This window comes from Pteronotus mesoamericanus, unplaced genomic scaffold (genome assembly GCF_021234165.1).
Source record: "Pteronotus mesoamericanus isolate MK-2021 breed Mesoamerican mustached bat unplaced genomic scaffold, CSHL_Meso_final scaffold_85, whole genome shotgun sequence".
Taxonomy (NCBI): domain Eukaryota; kingdom Metazoa; phylum Chordata; class Mammalia; order Chiroptera; family Mormoopidae; genus Pteronotus; species Pteronotus mesoamericanus.
The window spans coordinates 10,881,918-10,905,704 of NW_026555329.1; the positions used below are offsets into that span (position 1 = coordinate 10,881,918).

The 23,787-nt window shown below is 33.5% G+C and overlaps 1 protein-coding gene across 1 annotated transcript in view; it reads left to right on the forward strand.

Moving 5' to 3' along the window:
* AGMO (alkylglycerol monooxygenase) overlaps positions 1–23,787 on the forward strand; it is a 292,433-nt gene that overhangs the window by 110,049 nt on the left and 158,597 nt on the right. Inside the window, exon 5 of the mRNA XM_054564245.1 lies at positions 8,873–8,968. Within this exon, the coding sequence (XP_054420220.1) occupies positions 8,873–8,968 (96 nt within the window). The remainder of the gene's footprint in view (positions 1–8,872; positions 8,969–23,787) is intronic.

A 23,787-nucleotide genomic window follows, 5' to 3' on the forward strand; every position in this document is an offset into this window, starting at 1 on the left:
TTTGGTGGTTACTAAGGTAACATGTATTTTAGAACAAACAAAAAAATGGGTCATGTCATTGGAAATAAAACTGATTTGTGAAATGAAAAGCAAAATTAAGCTCAGAGGCCTCTGATAGTACTATGAAAATTAGGGTGGTGACTTGTCATTCACAGCAGTAAAATATAAGAATTCAAATTTTAAGAATTTCTATCCCTACATTTTGCATTTTTAAGCCAGTTTTGAGCTTAAATTTAATATTATTTATCCAAGAAAAGCTGCAATGTTAAGTGAGTACGATTTTAAGTGAGACATTTATTGGTTTTGCATGCTACTTCAATCTTTTATTGCGCATCTTAATTAATATAATGCCTTAAACATGATAGTCTCTCCACTTTGCAAATAATAAAATATGTCTAGACCCATGGATATTGTGTAATACATAACAGTGTCGGGATTAACATTTTGTTTTCTGCCAACTTTATAATGAAATACCTTAATGCTGCAGTTGTATATTGAAAACATAGCTACAGAAGTGCTTGAAAAATAAAAGAATGGGATGTGTCAAAGGAATACAGGAGCCAACTTGAAAGAGCTCCCAATGACCAAAATCTGGAACAATTTGAACAACAAAATATATAACATACGGTGGCGTTATAAACTGAAGTATAAAATAAATATCTTTTAAATTGGTCCATATTGATATAGCTAAATGATTGAAAAAATAAATAAATGGGAGAAAAATTCCCTTAAAGAATTAAAAATAATATGTATGGATACAGTGCCCCTCTAGGAATGGAGCTTAATGCTTCCCTACCCCTGACTTTTGAGTGCTGGCTGTGCTTAGTAAGTCCTTTGTTAAGAAAAAGCCCTGGCTAGTGTGGCTCAGTGGATTGAGCACTGGCCTGAGAACCAAAGGGTTGCCGGTTCCATTCCATGTCAGGGCACATGCCTGGGTTGTGGGCCAGTTCCCCATTTGGGGGTGTATGAGAGGCAACCACACATTGATGTTTCTCTTCCTCTCTTTCTTGCTCCTTCCACCTCTCTATAAAAATAAATAAATAAAATCTTTAAAAAAAAATACGGAAAAGGGATAGAGGGTGGGGTAGGGTGGGGTAGGGCGGGGTAGGAAGGTAACTTCAGAATGTAAAAACTTGGCAAACAATTTCAGATCAAAGTTAATATCCTTAGAAATGTCACGTTAGTAGCATTTACCCTTTGATAAAATGTGATAAGAATGTCATCTTGATAGCATATAGCAGGTACCACTTGATGACATATAATGAGAATAGTCTTTTACTTCTGTGGTCTTTCTCACCAAAATCCTAATCCCAATCTAACCAAAGAAAAGACATGTGTCAAACCCAAATTGAGGGACATCCTACAAAATAGCCAACCAGTAATCCTCAAAAGTATAAAAATCATAAAACACAAGGGATCATCTGGGAAAATGTCTAGATCGGAGGAAGCTAGAAGGGTGTCCAACCCGCAGCCCACGGGCTACATGCAGCCCAGGATGGCTATGAGTGCAGTCCAACACAAAACTGTAAATTTACTTAAAACATTATGAGATATATTTTGTGATTATGTGTTGCAATGTATTTAATGTGTGGCCCAAGACAATTCTTCTTCCGGTGTGGCCCAGAGACCCCAAATGGTTGGACACCCCAGTAAAACTAAATGGAATGTTGCACCCTGGACAAAATTCTAAAACAGAAAAAGAGTGTTAGGACAAAAAAATAGTGAAATCAAAATAAGGTGTGTAGTTTAGTGGCATTTAGGTCATAGTAATCTACCTATGTTGGTTTCTTAGTCCATATGTCACAATAGTTTGGTACTTCATTGTCCTTTCTGTTGTCTCTGCCCAGAAAATCATTTTGCTTTTATCTCTAATTGTTATATCCTTTAAAATTTAAATTGTTCCTTTTTTACAGATGCCTTCTTTACTTTGCCCAGGTTGCCTTTGTTTGTTTGTTACATAAAATACTTGCATACCTTAATTGCAGTACTTACTACTTTGTACAATGTCTTCATGCCAGCCTGTAAACTTTAAAAGAAAGAAGTCCCTTTTTTACTGCTATATACTTTGCTAAATATAAAGTACCTGATATAATCAGTGTTTTATAAATGTACATTACATGAATACATGAAATAAAAGATTTATAGTTGTTAAAAATCAGTTTGTCAAAGGAAATATTTTGCTAGTTCACTAAGTAAGGTCAATATGAGACTGATAATGGCACAATGTATAAAATAATGTAAATCTGCCATTCATTTAAATATTTTTGATTTAATAGATTCTCCAAAATTAGAGCATAGGTGCGTTGTTTTCTTGTGTGAATAAATATATTTTAACATATTTGTCATTTATGATGCTATTAAATGGGAAGTAGTAAATTATCTACATTCAATGAGCTGAGTATTTTTCTAGAAAGCATAGGAAATTAATAAGAAATGCATTAGTTTAAATAACTAATTGTTAAATGAGTACTTTTTTAGCTTTGTAGTATCTCTCAATCATTAAAATAGTTTTGTTTCCTAGGTTTGGATTATAATAAACATAGTAAATTATGTTTATAGTATACTGCTAATCTAAAAATAGGTAAATTTTAACCACCATCAGAAGAAATATAGTTATAACATCAATTAATGAAAGCCTTTAATATTATAAATTAAAGAATATATAAATATATAATGATTTTTAGCATAATTAAAAATATATTAATTACATTTAGAAACAGTAGATAGCAATTCACTAAGAATAAAGAAGTCTGGATTGCCACTGTAGCCTAGTTATTAACTAGTTTTGCCATTCTAAATCGATAATTAATGTTTCAATCCCAGTGATTTTGTACATGAAATGGGGCAATTAATATTTGCTGTGCCTTGTCATATTGCTGTTTTGACAATCACCTTAAATAATGAATGTGGAAATTCTTTGAACTATATCAAGTATGATTCACATGTATAATATTGTTTTTATATTACATATAAGACCTCAGAGGAATATTTAGTGAAATCCCAGATCTTTTTATTACATCATACTCCCTGCCAAACTATATAAGCAAAGACTATTTTTCAATATGCGGGAGTTGGAGTTATATAAAGACAAATGTGAACAAATAAAGACACAAGAAACGAACAACTTTGATGTAATGCAGTCAAATGCACTGGGGATAAAATCCTCATAACTCTAATGTCACAGAAGAAGAGCACGCCTTGAGCCCCCGTGAAGTAAAGAAACAAAACTTCTCAGAAATCCAAGGTATGTCTTTGCCTCCCTCAACCACCATTCAAAGACAGCTAATAAGACAAAGTTGATGTCCACATATTAAATAAATGAAGCCCTCTGCCGGTTTGTGTCTTGACCCATTTTAAAGCCCTCATTCTAGCATGCACCAGGAAGGTGAAATTATTCTGTAGCTTAGCAAGAAATTTAGAAATTTGGTAAAATTAAATCATCCTCTGATTTTCAACATTTTTCTTAACAGAAATTCAACAGCCATTTGTAGTCCTTATGATGAAGGATAAGAAAATCATAGTGAAGAGCTTTACATAAAAGAGCATCATCTTATTGTCACTTTTAAACAATATACACCTGGCTAAAATATTCAACTGTTTTTACATGGTTTTGTTCTTATTTTGAGAAGTGCGCTCATTTTTTCCCCATAGACATCTTATTGGTGGTGCCAGTCACGGTGGCAGTGACTGGAGATATAATGAGAAAACATGAGCTTCTGTTCTTAAGGGGACTTCTTTCTTTGAAGAGATTTGAGCAAGTTGCCAGTTTCTAATACAAGTTATTAAAGCTTTAGAGAGAAATGTCTGCTCTGAATACCAAGGGAAGCCTCACAGAAGAAATGATGCTTGACCCCAGTTTGTGAGAAGAGTAAAATTTTGCAATGGAAGGGGCTGTACATGAAACATTATGTAGAGGGAGAATGTCTGTGAAAACTCAAAAGAATAAAAAACTATGATAAATTAGGGAATCGCAAATAAAATGTATGGTATGTGTATTAGTTTTCTGGAGCTGCCATGACGAAGTGCCAAAAACTGGGCGACAAGAGAAATTTATTGTCTCACAGTCTGGAGGCTGGAAATCTGAGATTAAGGTGTCGACAGGGTTGGCTCCTTCTGAGGGCTGTTAGGAAGAATTAGATCCATGCCTCTTCCTCCAGCCTTTGGTGGTTTGCTGGCAATTTCTGGTGTTCCTTGGGTTGTAGATTTGTCACCCCATTCTCTGCCCTCATTGTCACATGGCTTTCTTCTTGTGTGCATGTCTATCTCTGTGCACAGATTTCCTCTTTTTATAAAGACACCAGTCATTGGATTAGAGCCCACCCTCGTCTGCTCATTTTAACTTGATTACCTCCATAATTCTATTTTCAAATAAGGTCACATTCTGAAGTACTAGGGGTCTAGGGCCTCATATGTCTTTTGGCGGGGCAGAGTTCAACACATAACAGTATGAGTATGGCTAGCATATAGGCTGTATGCAAAGGTGGAATGGGGAAAAGAGGAAATGGAGGCACTCATAGGAATGGGAACAGAAAGATGGGCTTAGATTCTTAAAGATAAATACTTTCTAAATAGAAACACAAGCATTTATTCCAAACATGTAATTTAAGATGAGTTTTAAGGACAGAGTATTCTCTATCTGCAGCCAGAAGATTTGGTTCTGTGTCTCTACTAAACATAGACTTAAAGAATGCAGGACAGTGAACTTGATTATTTAACCTTTAGTTTCTCAATTCTGAAGGAAAATTTTTCTCTAAAACAACATTATTTAAAAAAATTAGAATCATGGAAGTACACATATTGGTAAAGTTATACTATTATATTAAAATAGACATGAATCCTGGAGCTCAGACTTTTTTTCCACTTAAATAAGTATTCACTTAAACCACTTCGCTGGCAGCTTGCTCGTGCACAGCTCAACATCTCTCAATTATGCTTTTTCTCCCAGTTTTTCATGCTTTATAGTTTTATTTCCTACTTCATCCACTTCAAGGGACTTCATTTCCATGACTCTGGAAAGCACAACTCCCAGCCTCCTGTTACATGTGCTTTGAACTCCCCATGCCCTGCTTGAATCTGGTCACCACCTACTTCCCTCCCACACCCTGACTTGAGCGCCATGGGTGTCCTCCAGCCCCATCTGGGCAGCGTAGTGCCCCTCAGTGTGTGGCTTCCAGACACAGATGAGCTGTCCATGCTGCTCACCAAACTGGAAACATGAGCCTTCACCCCACCCGGGAGAAGCCCTGCCCGAATTCCAGTCTCCTCAAGCTCTCCTCTCCACTGTTGTCCTTTTCTGTCAGCTGATGACACATTTTAAACTTCACAGAGACCATCTCTCTCATTTCTGTTCAGATATCCTCATTAAGATTTGTGAATTCATGAGTGCACATGCTTTCTTACCTCTACTTTTATAGAAAATGTTCATGGCTCTTCAGCAGGTCTAGTCCTTAGGTTGGTGACATGCCCTCTATCTCATTTTTTTTCCTGGACTTTGTCTGATCAGCTACTTTTGGCATTTGTCCCTCTTTTTCTCAATGGCTTCTTCTGAATACATCATAAATAAATCCATGTCTCTCATATTAATATACATATTAAGGAATGCATCCAGCTCTCTCCTTTGTTGTTCTCAGGGAAAGAGAGAAGTAATCTCTACTTCTACCCCATCAGTATCTTTGAGTGATTTTTAAACTTACTTATTCCTGGATACCAGACTGACTGCCCAACTGATCCATCCAGTGTCGTTTTTAGTTCAGTTGATATTTGCACAACATAATGGCTTACTCAACAGCTTCCTTGAGATATTCCTCAAGGATTTCAACAAAACATTTCCTAAGATGAACTTTACAACCCATTCTTCCTCCTGCCTAGTGTCTTGGTGAACATCACTCAACAAACAAGCCAAAAATCTGGGTGTCTTCTGATATTCTTTTGTCCCTCTAATCTTCTTTTTAAATAGTTACCAAATCTTTAGATCTCTTGTATGCATTCTGCCTTTCTATCCCTACGCAATTGCTGTGGTTAAATGTGCACGATTTTTCACTGGACTATTAAAATAAATTTCAAACTCATTTTTATATTTCTTACAAGCTTAAATGCACATTAACTGCTCTCTCATGGCCTAGGATAAATCCAATCTCCTCAGAATGGTATTAAAAGGCTTTTTCCCCTGGTTTGACTGATGTCTAAATTATCTTACCACAGACTGTCTGATGAAAGCTATAGACTGTTTCTTCAGAAAATTGCACATTCCCCCATGCACGCAAGTTCACACTTTCTTGTAGTGATCTCAAGGGTGTTCATGAACTCACTGAGATCTCTGTATGAGCATCATGGTCCAAACCAACCTCTTGCCACATTCTCCAACACTTTCAGCAATGCCGAAACACTTAATAGTTCCCCCTAAATGCCACGTTGTTTCTTGCTTCATGATTCCCCCTCACACATCCCTGCCTACCTCTTTCATTTGAGAAATAGAAGAAAACTCACTCATCTCTTCTCTACATTAGCCTGAGATCTCCCCTAGGCTTATTTTCATTTCCTCCTCACACACAGGTCTGGGTTATTCCTCTCCTTTATGTCCTTATTATATATGACTTCTAGTAAAAAATAATAAAATAAACCTGCAATAGACAGTGTAACTTAAGGCCATAGAGCCTTGAAGTGAGAATGACAAGGCTTTGGATGCCAGGAGAAATGCACATATTTGGTAAATAGTACAATGTCTCGTGGCCCAGGTACTGAGAATTTAAGGTTGAGGAAGAAGGAATTTCTTCTATCAAATTAGTACCATTGGAGACTTTCTGATGGAAAGGGCATTTAAATTGGTTTAAAAAACTATAGAGGCTTTGGGAATGCAAAGATTGGATGTAGAGAAGAAGATTGCTGATAATTCTCAGACCTGGAGGACATTTACTAAGCTGTCTTGAACTTTAGAAATTAGAACCTTAATTGTGTCATGAAATTGTCTTTGCAGTACTATGTTAATTACAAGAATTAAATTTCATGCGATTCATGTGACTTACCCCCTGACCTATTTCTTTATTTCTTATTAGAAATGTGATTTTCTGGAATTTATGCTGAGTTCATTTTTCTAATTGTCAGGTCATCATTATATTAATGATTTGTAAGATTTGAAATACTTTTTTATTCAATTTTTTTTGGAAGTCTAACCTATGGGAAACTCATTAACAGAATTTTCAATGGGTTAATAGGCTTTTGACTCACAATAGCATGGTCAAGTTCTGCAGTAAGGAACTTCACTTGTTTAACTCACTACTTCACAACTTAGTTGACATAGAACCCACTTTTCCACAGCTATTACTATGTCAAAGGACTATTTCTCTACAGTTGGGTAAATTATAATGAACTATGAATATTCATGTGCTATGAACTCTCATTCCCAATAGAACTACTTATTAAGCATCCAATTTTAGTTGTTTTACATTTTTATTCACATCTCAAAGATTCCAAAATGCTACTAAACTCAAAGTACTTGTATCATAGATAGTATATGTGTGTTTAAAATATTTTTATTAACCTTTTGTAAGATAATTATTTTATTATATTACAGCATCACAGATCTTTTGGAACCAAAAGGATGGTTAGATTTCAAATGGTTTTCCTCTTCACAATTTATTTAAGGACTTTGAATGTTAAGAAATTTATAAATATCATGGAGAGATTCTGTAGTGGAACTTAGGCTTAACAGTGGATATCTTAAATTAAGCCCAATATACTTTTGTGGCTCACTAATCTAATTCTTTGCTTAATAATATAGTTATAAATAATGAAACTGATATTATTTGTGATTACATTTGAGCTTTGGTGACTTAAGGTTAGAATAAAAAACTAGACGAGTTTATGTAAATATCACATTTCTAATGTATAATCATTACTAAGTTTGGTTGAAATAATATTTGGCCTACTTGAAAACAAAAACTTTAATATAGAAATAAAATTATAATATTCAGAAGAAATATTACTTAAGTATCTAGAATTTTGGAAATATTAACTCTACAAAATACAAAATATAAAGTGGAAGTCAGTTTTCTTATTCCTATTGGGTTTTTTAGTTTTTCATTTAATAAGATCTTTTAAAAACATGAAACTAATCTTGGGGATCAAAGTCATTAGGAGAACACAACATATTTTGCTTATTAGTTGATTCTAACCAGTTCTGTGGTTTAAGCGTAAGTTTTGTTCTTTGTTTTTTTTGTGTGTGTGTTTTTTTTAAGGCAGAGACATTTCCATCTGTTAGGAAATATTAAACTTGAAAATTCATTTTGACTATGGCACTATATCATAACCTCTTCCTTGCTAACTTTGAAAAAAAAATTAGGAGATATTATGCCCTCAATCAACCACATCAAAAACAAATTCGAAAGAGAAAATTTATTGTATCCTCTCCTTAAATGAAATCACTTTTTTATTATAATTTCATTTTATTCCTAAGAATGCCAGGTTATAATACAGAGTTTGAAAGCTTTCAAGGTCTAAAAACACATGATCCTAGATTTCTTTTACTTAAAGAAATGAGTATTTGTGTATATATAGAAAACCTCTAAGTTCAGGAAACACATCCAGCCTTTGCAAAAGTACGGAAATAACACACCACTTCAGCATTTTAACTAGACAACATGAAATGCAAAATCGAAGTCCAGTGGACTTAGCTCTAATCTCTGCAACTTTATCACCATGAAGAGAATGAATGTTGCAAAGTCAAACATGACAATAAAATGTAAGAAAGAGGTAAATTTGCAAAAGAATAAGATATATTTGCTTAGGTGTATATGCAGATGTTGAATCATTAGTAAGAGTATATGTTATGTGGAGAAATCATATGGCCACATTTTTTAAAAATTTAATATTTCAGGTATTCTACTCTCCACTGGCTCTCTTCATACCACCTTCAGTATATGCTGTCCATCTTCAGTTCAATCTCCTCTACCAATTTTGGATCCACACGGAGGTAAATCCTTTTGCTTTTGTTTTGTTTTGTTTTGTTTTGTTTTATACCTAAATAGCCTGAAGCAATGTCCTGGAAATCCACTAGCAGCTGATTTATTGTGTAAGAAAATCTTTGTCTGCATTCTTTAAGGAGAAACATCTGTTCATTTTTATTCCTCTTTACTGAATATATATTGCAGAGTTTATAAGAAACAATGAGGCCAGTTGGTCTCAATTAAATAAAACCATTTTTTGAACTATTAAGTACCAAAACATTTTAATACTTTATTCAATACAATATCTTCCTGTATTACAGTTTATTAAACATTGTTTGCCAAAAGATGTTGAAATTTATTTTAATATAAAGATATAAATTTATATACACAATTTATGTCTTTGAATATATATTTATATACAAATATTTATAATAAAATTTTATTTTTATAATGTACTTTACAATATCATGTATTATATTAGTAAATGTTTAATTATATATAAATATATTTATAATATTTACACATTATATAAGTGAGAAGTCCTTGAAAATTCCTTGACAAAATTTGAATGCCTAAAGAATTATAAAAATATTTTTTGATTAGAAATCTTGCTTTAACTTTAGAGTTCAAATTTTATTTAAAAGGTGTTCAATATATTGTTGGGGGTTTTTTTTCCCCCTAGAAAAGTGAACAAATGTAGTTCTTGGGTCTTCTGTGGTATCTCAAATTGTCAGACTTGAATGTTTGCAGAAAGATCATTAAGCAACTGATTGGTTTATGAACTATTGTACTGATCTGGTTGTTAAGTAACAAAAAAATCACAGACCCCCAAAAATTCTTACTTATACACATGAGAACCCTTTCAAGCATTTGGTATTTATTGGAAGCCTTTTGAAGTCCTATAGGAAGCATGTTGACAGCTGTTGCAACCAGTTGAACACCACCACAAATCACAGCTGCATTAGATGCCAAAGCTTGATGCAACAAAGAGCATTATTTCATTAACCTGCAGTGTTTTATGCTACTGATTTACTCGGAATAAAGAGACTGTTACCATGACTTTGGGCATATGTGGCATTCTTTGAAGATCTGTTTTGAAATAGCATTGCATTTTATGCCAGTTGACATACATCAAACAATCAATACTACAACCACCCGAAAGAGTTGTTGAGGCCAATTCTGACTCTAGGGGTCAAAGACCAAATTTGTTTAAATCAGTGGAGGGAAGCTTTCTGATGATTTAGATGGAGGGGCTGAAGGGGAATTACGTTTTTATAGCAGCTCTGCTCCAGGTTATGTCATGTGTTCGGTCAGGTATTAGTTGGATATAGAACAATGGTGCCTAAGTAACTTCTTTCTTTCCCTGTGTCCCTCCAAGAGGATTGTGAGTCAGGGCTTCAGTTCCATCTGAGGAAGAAAGGGAGAGTGGAGGAAAGCCAATGGTGAGGCATTTAAGCTCAAAACCTCCAGGCAGCTTTACTTCCAACTCAAAAGCAATGCATTAGAACCTCTCACTTGTGTTGTACATCATGCTTTTGAGTGTTCTGTACAATGTGTAGTTTGAGCTGCACAGGAAGCAAAAAGCACATTTTCCGAAATTAAGGTTTTGATCTTTAAATTACATTATTAGGTGGGAATATATTTCTAAGATTTTTTCTGCAGCTGTGTTTTTGCCTTTATTATTATTGACAGCATACTATCATTTGTTTACAAATAATAGAATCATTTAGGAAATAGAAACAAGAGATTTGTAACAGTGGCTGCTTCTAGACAAAGGGGCAAGTGAAATAGAGAACTGCATTGGGGAGAAGATAACCTTTATTTAAAAAATATTCTTATGTGTTTGCCCTATTTTTTTTAAATTAAAGGTTAATACACGTTAGATTTTAAAGTAAAAATGGGAAACTATGAACCTCAGTTAAAAAAATACCCATTTATGACTCTTTAGACCACTTGAGCACTGCTTAATTTCAAGCATCATACTTAGGGATTCATTCACAGGAACAAGATACAAACCATAGACTTGACAGTGTTGGCCAGAGAGCCCTGCACATTCCTGAATGGAGATTTGAGTCGTACAGCTGTTTCACTTCTGCTGACCTCTATGAAATCAGTTCCCACTCGGAAGGGAAACTGGCCTTAAGGAGGTACTGAGTTTCTAAAAGTGAAGAAAAGTTCACTCCCTTCGGTCAATCAGGCTAAGATAAAAGAAAAAAAAAAAACAAAAACCAACAACTAAAATGGTTTTGAAAGATTGTATATATAAGAAAAAATCTCATAAAATAAACTATACTTTATAATGAAATTTTTATTATTTTGAGTAACTTTGATGAAATGACAGCATCTCTTCCCTCCTTCTCTTTTGAAAGTTCCAAAAGATTCTTCTTGAAACTATATTCTGTTGCTTGATTTGTATGATTATTTTTTAATTTTTCATTCACTTGAAATATCTGCAGCACATAGTCATACTTTTTTCCTGTGATTATACTAAAGGCAATTAGGAAATCTTTTTTTATTTAAAACATGTTTTTAATTTAATAAGTGTGAAGTGTTATAATTATTTGTTTGGCTATTGTATGATATTTGGGTATTAGCTGATTTATACAGCACAGTAGTAATAGTGACATTATCTATTACCTTTCATTTATCTTAAATTTACCATCATGTTTTTCATGTACGTGTCAGGTGATCTGGGCAGAGAAATGTAACAGAGAAATAATTCTTTGGTATTAAAGATTTGAACCATATAATTAAATGACTTTAATAATGCTAAACTGAAGCCCCTAACTGGAACATTATGAGGTTAGAAAAAAATGAGCAATTTACGTACTAATATAGGTAGATCTCCCAAAAATAAAGGTGCATGACAGCATATAATGTATGCTACTATTTATGTTAAAAAGGAAAACCAACTATATGTTTATATATGTATAAAATGTCTCTGGAAGTACACATGGATACTCAACTATTTTTTTCTGGGGAAGAATATTTTGGATGGCTGGAAGCATTAGAATAAAATATTAGCATAATTTTACCCATTCTAATGGGCAAGGAGCTATTTTGTGGTACTATTTCTCTAATAACTAATGTTTAACAGCATTCTATGAGTTAATTACACAGTCATATATTTGCTTTAATGAACTGTCTGTTCAAGTTCTTATCTACTTTTTATTCAGTTATTTGTCTAATTGACTTGTTGGAATTCTTTATACATCCTGGATATGTCATTTATCAGATATATGTGTTTTAAATATATTCCCCCATTTTGTAACATACCTTTTTATTTTGTGTCTGATAACTATTGATGAAAAGAAATTTTGAAGTTTAATTTATCATTTTTTCTTTTAGGAATAGTTTATTTGTTTATTTTTTGTATTTTCTCTAAGATATCTTTGACTATCACAGAGTCTCCAAGAAATTATCCAAGGATTTATTTTGGAAACTTTGAGTTTTAATTTTACATATAGTCTATGATATACTTGAATCAACTTTGTGTATGGTATTTGGCAGGGCTCAAGATTTACTATTCCTATGTATACCCACTTATTTCTGCACCATTTATACTGCAGACTTTCTTTTGTCCATTGGATTAGCTTGGTGATATTGTAGAAAATGTACTGACCATATATGGTTGGGCTAATTTTAAACTTCTGTTCTCTTCCACTGAGTCATTTATCTCCACTTATGTGAATCCTTCACTTTAGTAATCTATAAAGTTTTGTAGGAAGATTGGTTCGTACAATTTGTAAAGTAATTTGTTTTAAAATTCACTAAAACTCTTCTTGTGTAAAGGTTTGTGGTCTTTGAACAAATATAGTTTTATTTCTTTATTTCCTGAATTTATGCTGTTTATTTCTTTTTTCTTGCCTCATTGGATAGAGTTCTCAGGCAATATATTTTAAATCAAATTTGGAAAAATAACTACTCATTATTTTCTTAAACATTATTTCTGTATTTTTCTCTCTCCCCTCTTTTGGGACCCAAATACATGTTTATTATATTACTTGATATTCCCTCACAAAATGATAATACTCTGTAATTTTTTAAAATTTATCCTGATTATTTTTTTATTTTTTAGATTTGATAATATCTATTAATTTGTCTTCAAGTTTATTTACCCTTTTACAAATTTTCTCCAATCTGCTATTAAGCCCATTTAGTAGATTTCTCACATTAGATATTAGTCTTTAAGTTCTGGAATTTTTATTTATTTATAAATAGTTTTAATCTGTCTGCTGAAACTGTCCATTTGTCACTTATTATTACTATATTTTTATTTTAATCTTAATAATAATTAACTTAAATTTCTTGTCTGCATAAGTATAACACCTGAGTCATGTGCAGGTCTACATCAATTGACTGTTTTTATTTTTTGCTTGATTTGAATCACATTTTTCTTCTTTATATGTCTAGTAACATTATTATTATTAGTCAATATTTATGGTAAACTTATTGTAAAGACTCTAGATTATGTTATAGTCTTCTTACCATTTCTTAATTTTATTTTAAGAGGCAGTTAAATAATTGGCTAACCATTCTGAGTATTAGAGGCTTTGATTTACCTTTTGTTAGAAGAAGTAGATCTTTTATTACTGTCTTTAGTCTTGGGCATATTTCTTATCCTTTGCAGTCCTTAATCTTAAGATAAGACTTACAACAAAGCCAATTTCACTTGGTAGAATTTGAACTCTAAATTCTGTCTTGCCAGCAACAGGCAGTAGTTGCTCAGCAATTTTCTAGCTATTTACCTTCCTGCTTTTGACCAAGTTCCCCAGTGCCTTGTCCTATGCATGGGTTATTTAAGGGTCAGCAAAGACTCTTCATCCATGAGTGATGTTTCAGGCAGACCTGTGTTGCTCCTCCTGATATTGTGGCTCCTCTTCCTGTGTTTTGTTGTTGGGGGGCGGGGGGGCTGGGGGAGGGGCTGCGGGCAGGGAGGCTTAGATTTTCCCTTTCAATTATCTGTCCTTAAATCAAAGTTCCATCTCTGACTCCTAAACCAATGAGATTAGAAATTTCCCACTCTTTTCCTTGTCTCAGGGCATACTTTAGGACAGGCCTTCTATTAGAATGCTACTCTGCCAACACTATCCCCCAAACACAAACATTGCCATCAGTGACCTAATTGACACGCTATGAGAAAAAACAAGTTCTTCTCATTGACAACACTGTACACCATCAAGGGTCCCAGGCATATCTTTTCTATGTCAGAAGAGTCAATAGAAGTTAGACTATAGGAGAACTACATGCAGTGTGTAAAATTAGAAAGCCAAAGAAATATGCAGTAGAACTATGAAGCAATATAACTGCAGTGAAAATAGAAGCCAAAAATTTTTAGAAGCTAGGTAATATAGAGATGAATATGAAAATGTAGCTCTAGAACAGTAAAAACAATAGCATGGTGGCAGAATGAGCACAGATGTTGGAGATTTGACTTTTTAAGGATACCACTAAAATAAACACTAAATAAAGTGTTTTGCTTATTGCCCTTTTGTAATCAACACTGGCTTTCATGGATGTCTGACAGTTGGTATCTTGTCTTCAAAATCTTGTGGAGTCTACTTGAGACCCAGTCCTGTGAAAAAATTTATTTATATTTCAAGTATGTATATCTATTTTGTCCTATCTTTTTAATAAACCATTGATAAAAAATAAAATGCATAATATTGTCATGGCTGTAGAGAAACATGTTTACTTCATTCCCAGTTTCTACAGCTGTTATTTTGTTCTCTGTATATGTGGGAACTGTATTGAAATTATTAAGCTAGTAACAAAATCTCTTTTATTATCAAATTACTATTTATTTTTCATAAAGATGACACCTGAATTACATTCTTAAATATTTTAGATGCTATAATTATTAAAGCTTAAATATGAATATTGTGAATACACAATTATTCATTCCAGGTACTTTTTTATTTTTGTAAAAAACATGATAAAAGTAAGTAATACCATTTTCATAATATAAATTTGTTTTCCTTTTGTGGCATCAGGTATTGAATTGCCTGAGTTCACTAGACACCTTACTTCCCTGTGCCTCTGTTTCCTCACATGTAAAATAAGGGTACTACAAAGACATAGCATTGTTTTGTTTTCAATACTATTACGATCAGTATTATCTATTTCTACAATCTAGACTCCTATTTTATGTCACATACTAATGATTTCCAGCCATCAGTTATTATTATTCATGTATGTTGTGATATAATGTTATGGTAATGCACACTTTTAGTATAAATTATTAATATGAGTAAATGCAGTTAGATTTAAGATTTCAAGAAATAATTAATTAATGCATAAATTTATTTTTGGAAAAAATGTATCCAGAATCATGGGATTCTGATCATGAAATATATTGTTTGCGTTTATGTTATATTCTTTCTTTTCAAAACTCAAAAACTAATCAATATACAAAAGTGTGAAATTTGCCAAGTTCAATACATCTCTTTTAAATATTGAAATTATTATATCCCACAGGCACTCATGGAGTACCTATTGCATTCCTACTTTTGTGTGTGATAAATAACAAGAACACAAAAAGAATAAAGGAGTAAAGACTGGAATATTTTGGATGAAGGAAAGTTGCTTAGCTTGAAATATATATATGTGTGTATATATATATATTTTATATATATGTTTCAAGTTTAAATACATAACAAGTTTAGGAGAATAAACAGTTACAGTCATTCCAGGCCAGAAATTTTCAGTTAGTGATAGTTATCATTGATTTGACATGTTCCAGAAAAGATTAGACAGGATGACATTTCTGTTTGTCTATTTATTTATTCTTTTTATATATCATATACTTCTTCAGAAATTACTATTTTCCTGAAAGTATTTTAAGCATTAACAAATACTATCTCATTAAATCTTCACAACTCTATGGAATTGGTAATACTATTTCCTCCAATTAAATATATAGGTAACTAGCTCTGGGTCACATGATTAGTAAATGTCAGAGCAGGACTTTGTAACAAGTAGTCAGGCTCCATATTCCTTGCTCTTATCCACTACACTATAAAGCTTCATGCAGATGGGTCACTTCTGATCTTAATATTATTATGAAATAGCCACTATGTGTTAAGCATCCAGAGTGTGCCAAGCAAAAATTCTTTATATAATTTCCATAAAATAATTTGAATCACTAAAGGCCAATTAAACTTTTACAGGTTGTAAGGAATGAATGTAAATTCAAGTAAGTTCATTTAATGGGGCTTTATTTTAAGGGTACATGTAGAAGTACACACAGCAGGAAACCATTCTAGAAATTTAATAGACAATTTTAGAAAACTGGAATTTTTATATTCACCAACTCTATGACAAACACCATTCCTTTTAAAGTGAAGAATATTGATATTCTATAGTTTATATAGAATAACACAGCTGGCTTCTGAGCTTATGTTTTGGCCAATACTCATCAACACACTTTCTCTTCAAACAACATGTTTATTCAGTTATGCCTCAGTATACCAGGGGAGCTGGCAACAGGGTTTCTGAAGAACCTATATGGCACAGTGAAAAGATCAAGGCTGTGGGTCCGTTCACACAGAACTTGGTTGTCATCTTGCCTGTACCAAATTACTGTGTGACCTTTACAAACATCTACTTGTTCCTCCTCAAATGCAATCTCTTCTCAGAGGCTAGACCTACTGAAAAGCTTTTGGGTGATATTTCATTGTTTGCTAAGTAAAAGTCTAAATTTTCTGCATTTCATGTTTTTCGTGTGCTACCTTCCAAATTGATCTTCTGATACGCATATCTTCACTGCTTATTCTGTGCAATTAAGTCAAGCTAGACTGTTTTCCATTTCCCATATACATCTGATGATAATCATAGTTTCTCTCCTTTTCATATTTTCTACATGTTGCTAGTCTATTTATTTTTCAAAGTCCACCTCAAATTCCCACTTTTTTGTGAACTGTTTACTCTTTTAAGAGCAAGTACCGGTATAGCTCAGATCTCGTGTCAGTCACTATACTATGATTTCACAAGATACATTTATTTGATCATCATACAACCCTATGGTCTCCATTCAAAGTGAGGAAATTGAAACTATGCAGAGATTAAGAAGCTTGTTTAATACTGTTTCAGCTAAATTATAGCAGATCCATGATTCAAAGCATGGTAAATAATTCTCTCTCCTTCTCTCTTCTCAAATGTGGTATCATTGATTTTAGATCTCTTAGAGATATCCTAGGTTGCTCAGAACTTCCCCAATGTATGCCTATTTTTCTGGCATGATTGTTAATAGCACATCCTTCCACTCTCTTAAATTATTCATTGTACACTTGAGTTTTCTTCTAAACTTCTCTTTGATCTCTCTTCCCCTTTCTATTTCTATTGTCTCACCTTAATTTATGGTCCTATCATTGATTGCATAGATCATTACAATAGAATTCTATTTTCTTCTATTCCTACAAACCCTTCTCTCTCCCATATATTTACATACGACAACTGTAATGATCATTTTAGAACCCAAATATAAAGACCCTCCCAACATGTGAACAGACTTCCACAACAGGAATTTTAAATGGCTCTATTGTCTACAAGATAAAATCAAACACCCAAAATTTACAAGTAGATTTCAGGGCCCTTATAATATAAGCCTTGCTTATCCCTCCATTCTCGTCTAATTAGCTGGTCCAGTTAAACCACACTGCTTTTTTGCTGCCTAGATACAGCAAACACTTATTCATTCTCAGTATTTACACATACTCTCTGTGAAGCTCTTTTTCCAAATATTCTTCATCATGCAACTCAATTACCACTTTCTCTGGAATGTCTTTTTTACCTCCTAGTTAGAGTTAGGTGCACTCTTCTTTACACTACTTCTGTGTTTATTTCTATAACCATATTGTCAGTTAATGATTGAAAGCATGAACTGTATTGGGAACTTTATTGTTCCTCATCTGTTATGTGAATATATATTTGTGTGTATATGTACATATATTATATATAAACGTTAATAAATACACATAATATTCGAAATATGCATTGTATGACCACCTGGATTGGATTTTTGAACAAGAACTACTTAACCTCTCAATCTATCAGTTACTTTCTTTTACAAAATGTTACTACTACTACTAGTAATGTGGTCCATTTTCTCACTGAGTGCCCAAACTGATAAATAGAAAATGGTGTCACCCAAGAATGAAGTTTTAGATGATTATGCTTATGAATGTTTCCCATTTCCTTTTTGTCAATTTAATAGATGTTTTTAAAAAAAACAGCCACTTGGAATCCACCTCCCTTTGAAGAAACACATTCAGCAGCTACATGCATTCATTTTTCCAAGGAAAAGTCCAAAGTGTTATCCAAAATGTAAGCTGAGACAAATTTTTTTTTAAATGCTAACTTGCCCAGCTCTTGTCCTCTTATTTGAGGAATACAATCTTAAATGACAAGAAACAGCCTTCAAGATAATTTATTATAAACAGTCATTTAAAACTATTGTTTATTGTATAAACATAGCCTAGCCTCTTTCTTCTTAAAACTAAGCCTTTAACTCTTTAACCCTGTGGTACGGATTCATCAGAAATTTACTCCCTATGAAGCTCTTTATGATCCCAACAGTCCTGATTCTTCCAGATTGTTTTATTTCCAAACTAAAAATGTTGTTTTTTCACTTCTTAGAGTGGAAATTTAGCTACTTCCATATTACATGCTTACTGAAGTAGGAAACTGCCTAATCAGATAGGAAAACATTTGGCTGTGAAAAAAAATCAGCATTTATTGAGAATTTCAAAGTGTGAAAGTAGGCAGACAAGCACACATCCTAAGAGCTCTGGTTCCCTCGCTTCCCTGTAGGGAGATCATAGGCAAATATGGCTGTCTCTGCCATCTGTCTAAATACTTGAGTGTGTTTTCTTGCGTTAACACAGCAGAAGTAGTGGGGGGATGTAATTAAGATTTTATTTTTACATTTTATTACCAGATTCTCTACAATATAAATCATCCATAAATGTTCACATTGACTAAGATTTTTAAACGATGAATGTTTAGAAAATAATGAATGTTTAGAGATCATCTGACCCAGAACAAGAAGTATTTTAATGTTAACTTATTGCATTCATAGATTTTATCCTTTTTCTAAAACTTTAAATGAATTGCTATAGATTTTCTTGAGAGAGAAAAATATTTTTTTATATATTCAAATAATAAAATCTGATATTGTCACTCACTCTATCTTGAAGTTATGAAATAGTTAAATGATCTGTTACCAAATTGTAATTTCCATTGTTCTACCCTGTGATCTTTCAAAAGATCTTAATATAGGCACTCAATAAATACCTATTGAATAAATTAAATCCACATAAATTATTTTGATTTCATATAGTCAGCTGAAGAAGTTTCTATATGTAAATGGGACTAACATACTGGATTATATTATTATGAGATCATAGAAATATTTATAACCCACTGAAACTCCAAAAATATATGCATGAACCTATAGTTAATATAAAGATATTTCCAAATAAAAGACCCTCCATTTTTTTTTTTACATACAAATGCACAGGTACACATACTTAGATAGAAAGATGAAAGAAAAAAAGGAAGGATGGAAAGAAAGGAGAAAGGAATAAAGGAAGGAAGAGAAGGAGGAAGTAAAGGGGGAAAAAAGGAAGAAAACTTAACCAGGAAAAAACCAGCTAATCATAGTATAACTATGAGTCCATTTAATTTTAGTTTGTATTTGCATTGAATCTTGCCATTAATTTACCTGAAAATCTTTGCCATTTTCAGACTGCACTTCAAGCATAAATTTCTCAGTTAAATATAACATATCAATGATTTTTATATCAGATGATAAATGTATTAGGTTTAGTATTTCCCTTAAATACTGACTGCAGCAAAACATGGAGGCCCGCAGTGGCAAGGGTCCCTCTGGAACAACAATCATGCATGATGCTATAAAGAAAAGTCTTTACTAGTTAGAGTCCATGTTGTTACCCTAAGCTCTGCTCACCTGAATGCGGGCATTTTCCTACTGTGGAGGTTTCCTTTCACTTCACCCCCAACCCAGCCACTCCTCAGCATTTATCATATTGTTAGCACATTTAGTTTTATAATGAGGATTCTGTAAAGCACATGCTTCCGAGGACATGTTTTCCTTATTATGATTTTTCCCTCTCCAACAGGAAACATGAATATTTGTAAGCATCTCTTATTTGGAAAGAACATTGTAATTAAGTATAAGCATCAGCCTTCTTTCTGAAAAATAAATGGTTATAAATATTTCTATTGCCTTTCAATAGTATCTTCCAGTATTTTTAGTACGCATTTGCAGATAATGCAACATTCCCAATATTATTCCAAAATTAAACCAGAAAATTAAGAGTTGCTTCATTATATTTAGAAAGTCTTTTCTGCAACCTGAATTGTCATAGTGAGGCGAGAGGAGGCAATTTCCCAAGCAATTCAGGCAAACAAAGTAATTTTGTCTTGAAATAACTAAATATTTTTGTTAAAAAGGAGTCTTGTCTTTCAACTTGACCATGGGTTCATTGTTTCTGTACTCACAAGTGAGCTACAAAAACTTGATCAGTCAATGTTTTCCACCAGAAGAATCAGAGAAATAAGTAAGAAATGTGTTGAATGAAATAAGTTAATTTTATAAGAAATAATTTTACACAGGACATTAATTTAGACTATTTATTTTGATGCTGCATAGAGATCAACTCTAAGTGATTTTTCAATTTCAATTTGGAAAGACCTATAGAAATATGTTTTTCAGGTAATTCAAGGCAATAAAAAAATTCCAGAGAACTGTGTCATGGAAAGAGTTAATTGCAATCTGCTCACAGTAGGCATTTAATTATTTGATTTACCACATGTACTTAGTTTATCAATTTCCAGAGTAAAATTATTAACTGCCGGTAACCTAGGTACAATGAAAGTTTCAGTACCTTTTGGACTTCTGAGTTATTCCACTCATTCAGTATGCCTACAAAGCAAAGGGCAGAGGTTCATAAGAACTTTCAGAAGAAATTTCAAAATCACTTGGTAATGTGGAAACCATCTTTTTCATCTCTGGCTCCTTTCATTGAAACTGAAGCCCGCACAAACCTGTACTGAGGAAACATAAAAATAATTCAAGAAATTCACCTGCCAATGATCAACAGAATTCACTTGTCAAATCTCTGTGATTTTTATGTTTGTTTTTTGGTATTTTAGCTATTTGTCTTATTTTCCAGTCCACTAGATCAGAGTTCACCCTTGGACTTGCTTTAAGAGGCTCTAAACTCTAAGAGCACTCCACACTCACATTTGCCTTTAGCCTTGGGCCCGACAGCCAAGCTTCTTTCCTAATACACCCCTTCCTCCTACTTCCGAATTAGAAGGCAGAAACTATGCAATACTTTCTTCTGAACTGCAAGGACTGAAGCACAGCAGACATTTTATACACATTCAACAGAGTTTCTCAGCCTCAGCACTAGGGACATTTTGGACCATACAGTTTCTGTTTGGGTGGAGTGGGGGGGACCGTTCTGTGCATTGTAAGATATTTAGCATTATTACAACACACTAAGCACTAGGCTCCAGTAGCACTTCCTCCAGTAGTGAGAGGCAAAAATATCTCCAGACATTGCCAAATGTCCCCCGGGAACACAACCACCACCGTTTGAGAACCACTGCTATAAAAGCATAAGGGTGGAGGGCAGTGAGGTGCATTTATCTACTCAATATAACCTTGCTGAGTAATTATTATATGTAAGGCAATGGTGAATATGCTGTGTGAAACTTGAGGAAAGGTGAAACACAATCTCTGTCCTCATGGAACTTGCAGTGTAGCACTGGAAATGAATATAAATAACTAGAACACAGAGCAACATGGCATAAAAATGAATGATGTCTCAATGTGTAGCCAAAGAAAGGAAAGCAAAATTCTCAGTGGAAAAATGAAGAAGAGTGTTTGGAAAATTTAGGTAAGTCTCGAAGGAAGAGCAGGATTCCCACAGGTCAGGATGAGAAGGTTAAGTTCTTAGCGGCAGAAGAAGGAGAATATTGGAAATCAGCCCTGAGGATGAGTGAACAGCTTTGAATGCCAAATGTGTTGGACTTTAGTTCATTGTGAAGAGAGTTTTGTTTGAGTTGTTTTGTTTTTGATGAGGGAAAATGACTTGATGAGAAGATGGCACAGTCTCAGAGCCCCTGTTCTCTCGCTTTTAGATTTTGCTCATCTTCCGACCCTCACCCTAAATTGTGGAGGGAGAAGTGAGGAGTTTGAGACCACACAGCAAATAATTTAGAGCTTTCCTGCTGGATACAATTTAATCAATAGAATTCATGGAGCTTATTATTATAAAACTATTTTTATTTTTTATTTATAATCATTATTATACAAGTAAAAACAGCCTAAGAAGTGATCTTTTGAAAAACTGATTTTAAAAAAAGACAGAAAAAAATGTTGCTGGTTTTGAAGTCTGAGTGAGAAAGTAGCACTAAGGTATTTTGGGGGGGTGTTTTTTTGCTTCCATTAATTAATTTATTTTTTCAAATACATTTGTCTCCGCCTTCTCCCCATCACGTTCCCCTCCCCCCACCCCCATCTCCCTCCCTCAATCTTTCCCCACTTTGGCTTTGTCCATGAGTCCTTGCTATATGTTCTTTGACTTGCCCCTTCCCTTCCTTTTCCCCTGCCCACCCACCCTCCTTCCCTCTTGTCTCTGTTGGTTTCTTTTTCTTTTCAGTTTTAATAATATGGAAATTAGAAACATAAGAAGAAGAACAAATAAAATAATCTAAAGTTCTCTGTTCTTAACCTTGTGGGTTTATGTATCCCTTAGACTGGTATATGATGAAAAGGGTAATATTCCTCCTAGAAAAAACACTCCTAGACTATATTCATCAAACTCAGCATGACACTTCAGGGTGTCCATGACCTTATGAAGCCCATCCATGGCCATCCTAGGCATCCATGGCTCTGAGGTTATAAACCCCTGAGAGAAAACTACAGAACACCATGCTTTGAAAACCTAAGAGGCACCAAAATCACCTGAAATACCATGAGGAGCGGTGTATAGAAGTTGGAATCCCTGCACTCTATAAGTCCCTGGATTCATTTTAATGGAAATGTAGTCAAAAAGCACTTAGTTATCATTTCCATTAAAGTTTTAAAAGATTAAATTACTTTTATTTGATAGAAAAATTGCTATATCTCTTAAAAACAAGATGATAGAAAAATAGAAAGATTCCTAAGCTAAAACTGAAAAGACTCTAGGGATTCCTCCCAAACTGTTTGAACTTGCACTAGTAATTTATCTGAATTTCATTTTAATTTTCTTTAAATAATAGAGTATTGGACTATATTATTTTTAATTCCTCTGTGTGTTCTAAAATTCCATAATTTAAATTAAATCATTTAAATCTAAAAAACAAAACAAATAACTTCTGAAAATGAAAATAGTTGCAATTATTTCCACAGTATTTTCCTGAAGTGACTCAAAGCTAGCTGTGGTTGAATTGCTAAATGACTAAATTTGCAAAAGTGGGCAATAATTGAGTTGTTATGTTCACCCTTATTAATTATTAATGACTTCTCTTTGACTTTGGATCGGAGGGGTTTTCAACCGAGGAACATCTGATTGAGCTGTCTGAATGATGAATCATCCCCCACAGCCAGGTGGTCTTTCCCAGCTCCAAGGTACTCAGAGGCGCTATTGGGAAATATAACTGTGGTTGCCTGTGTTGTACTTGGCTTTTAACTTTTTTTTAAAAAGGGAACTTTCAATATTGATATCACCATGCTTTGATTTGCAAGAGCAAAAGATTTTCTTTGAGGAAAAGAGCCTTCCATTAAAAAATAATAATAATAATGCTCTCAGCCAAGTCTCCAGTCAGC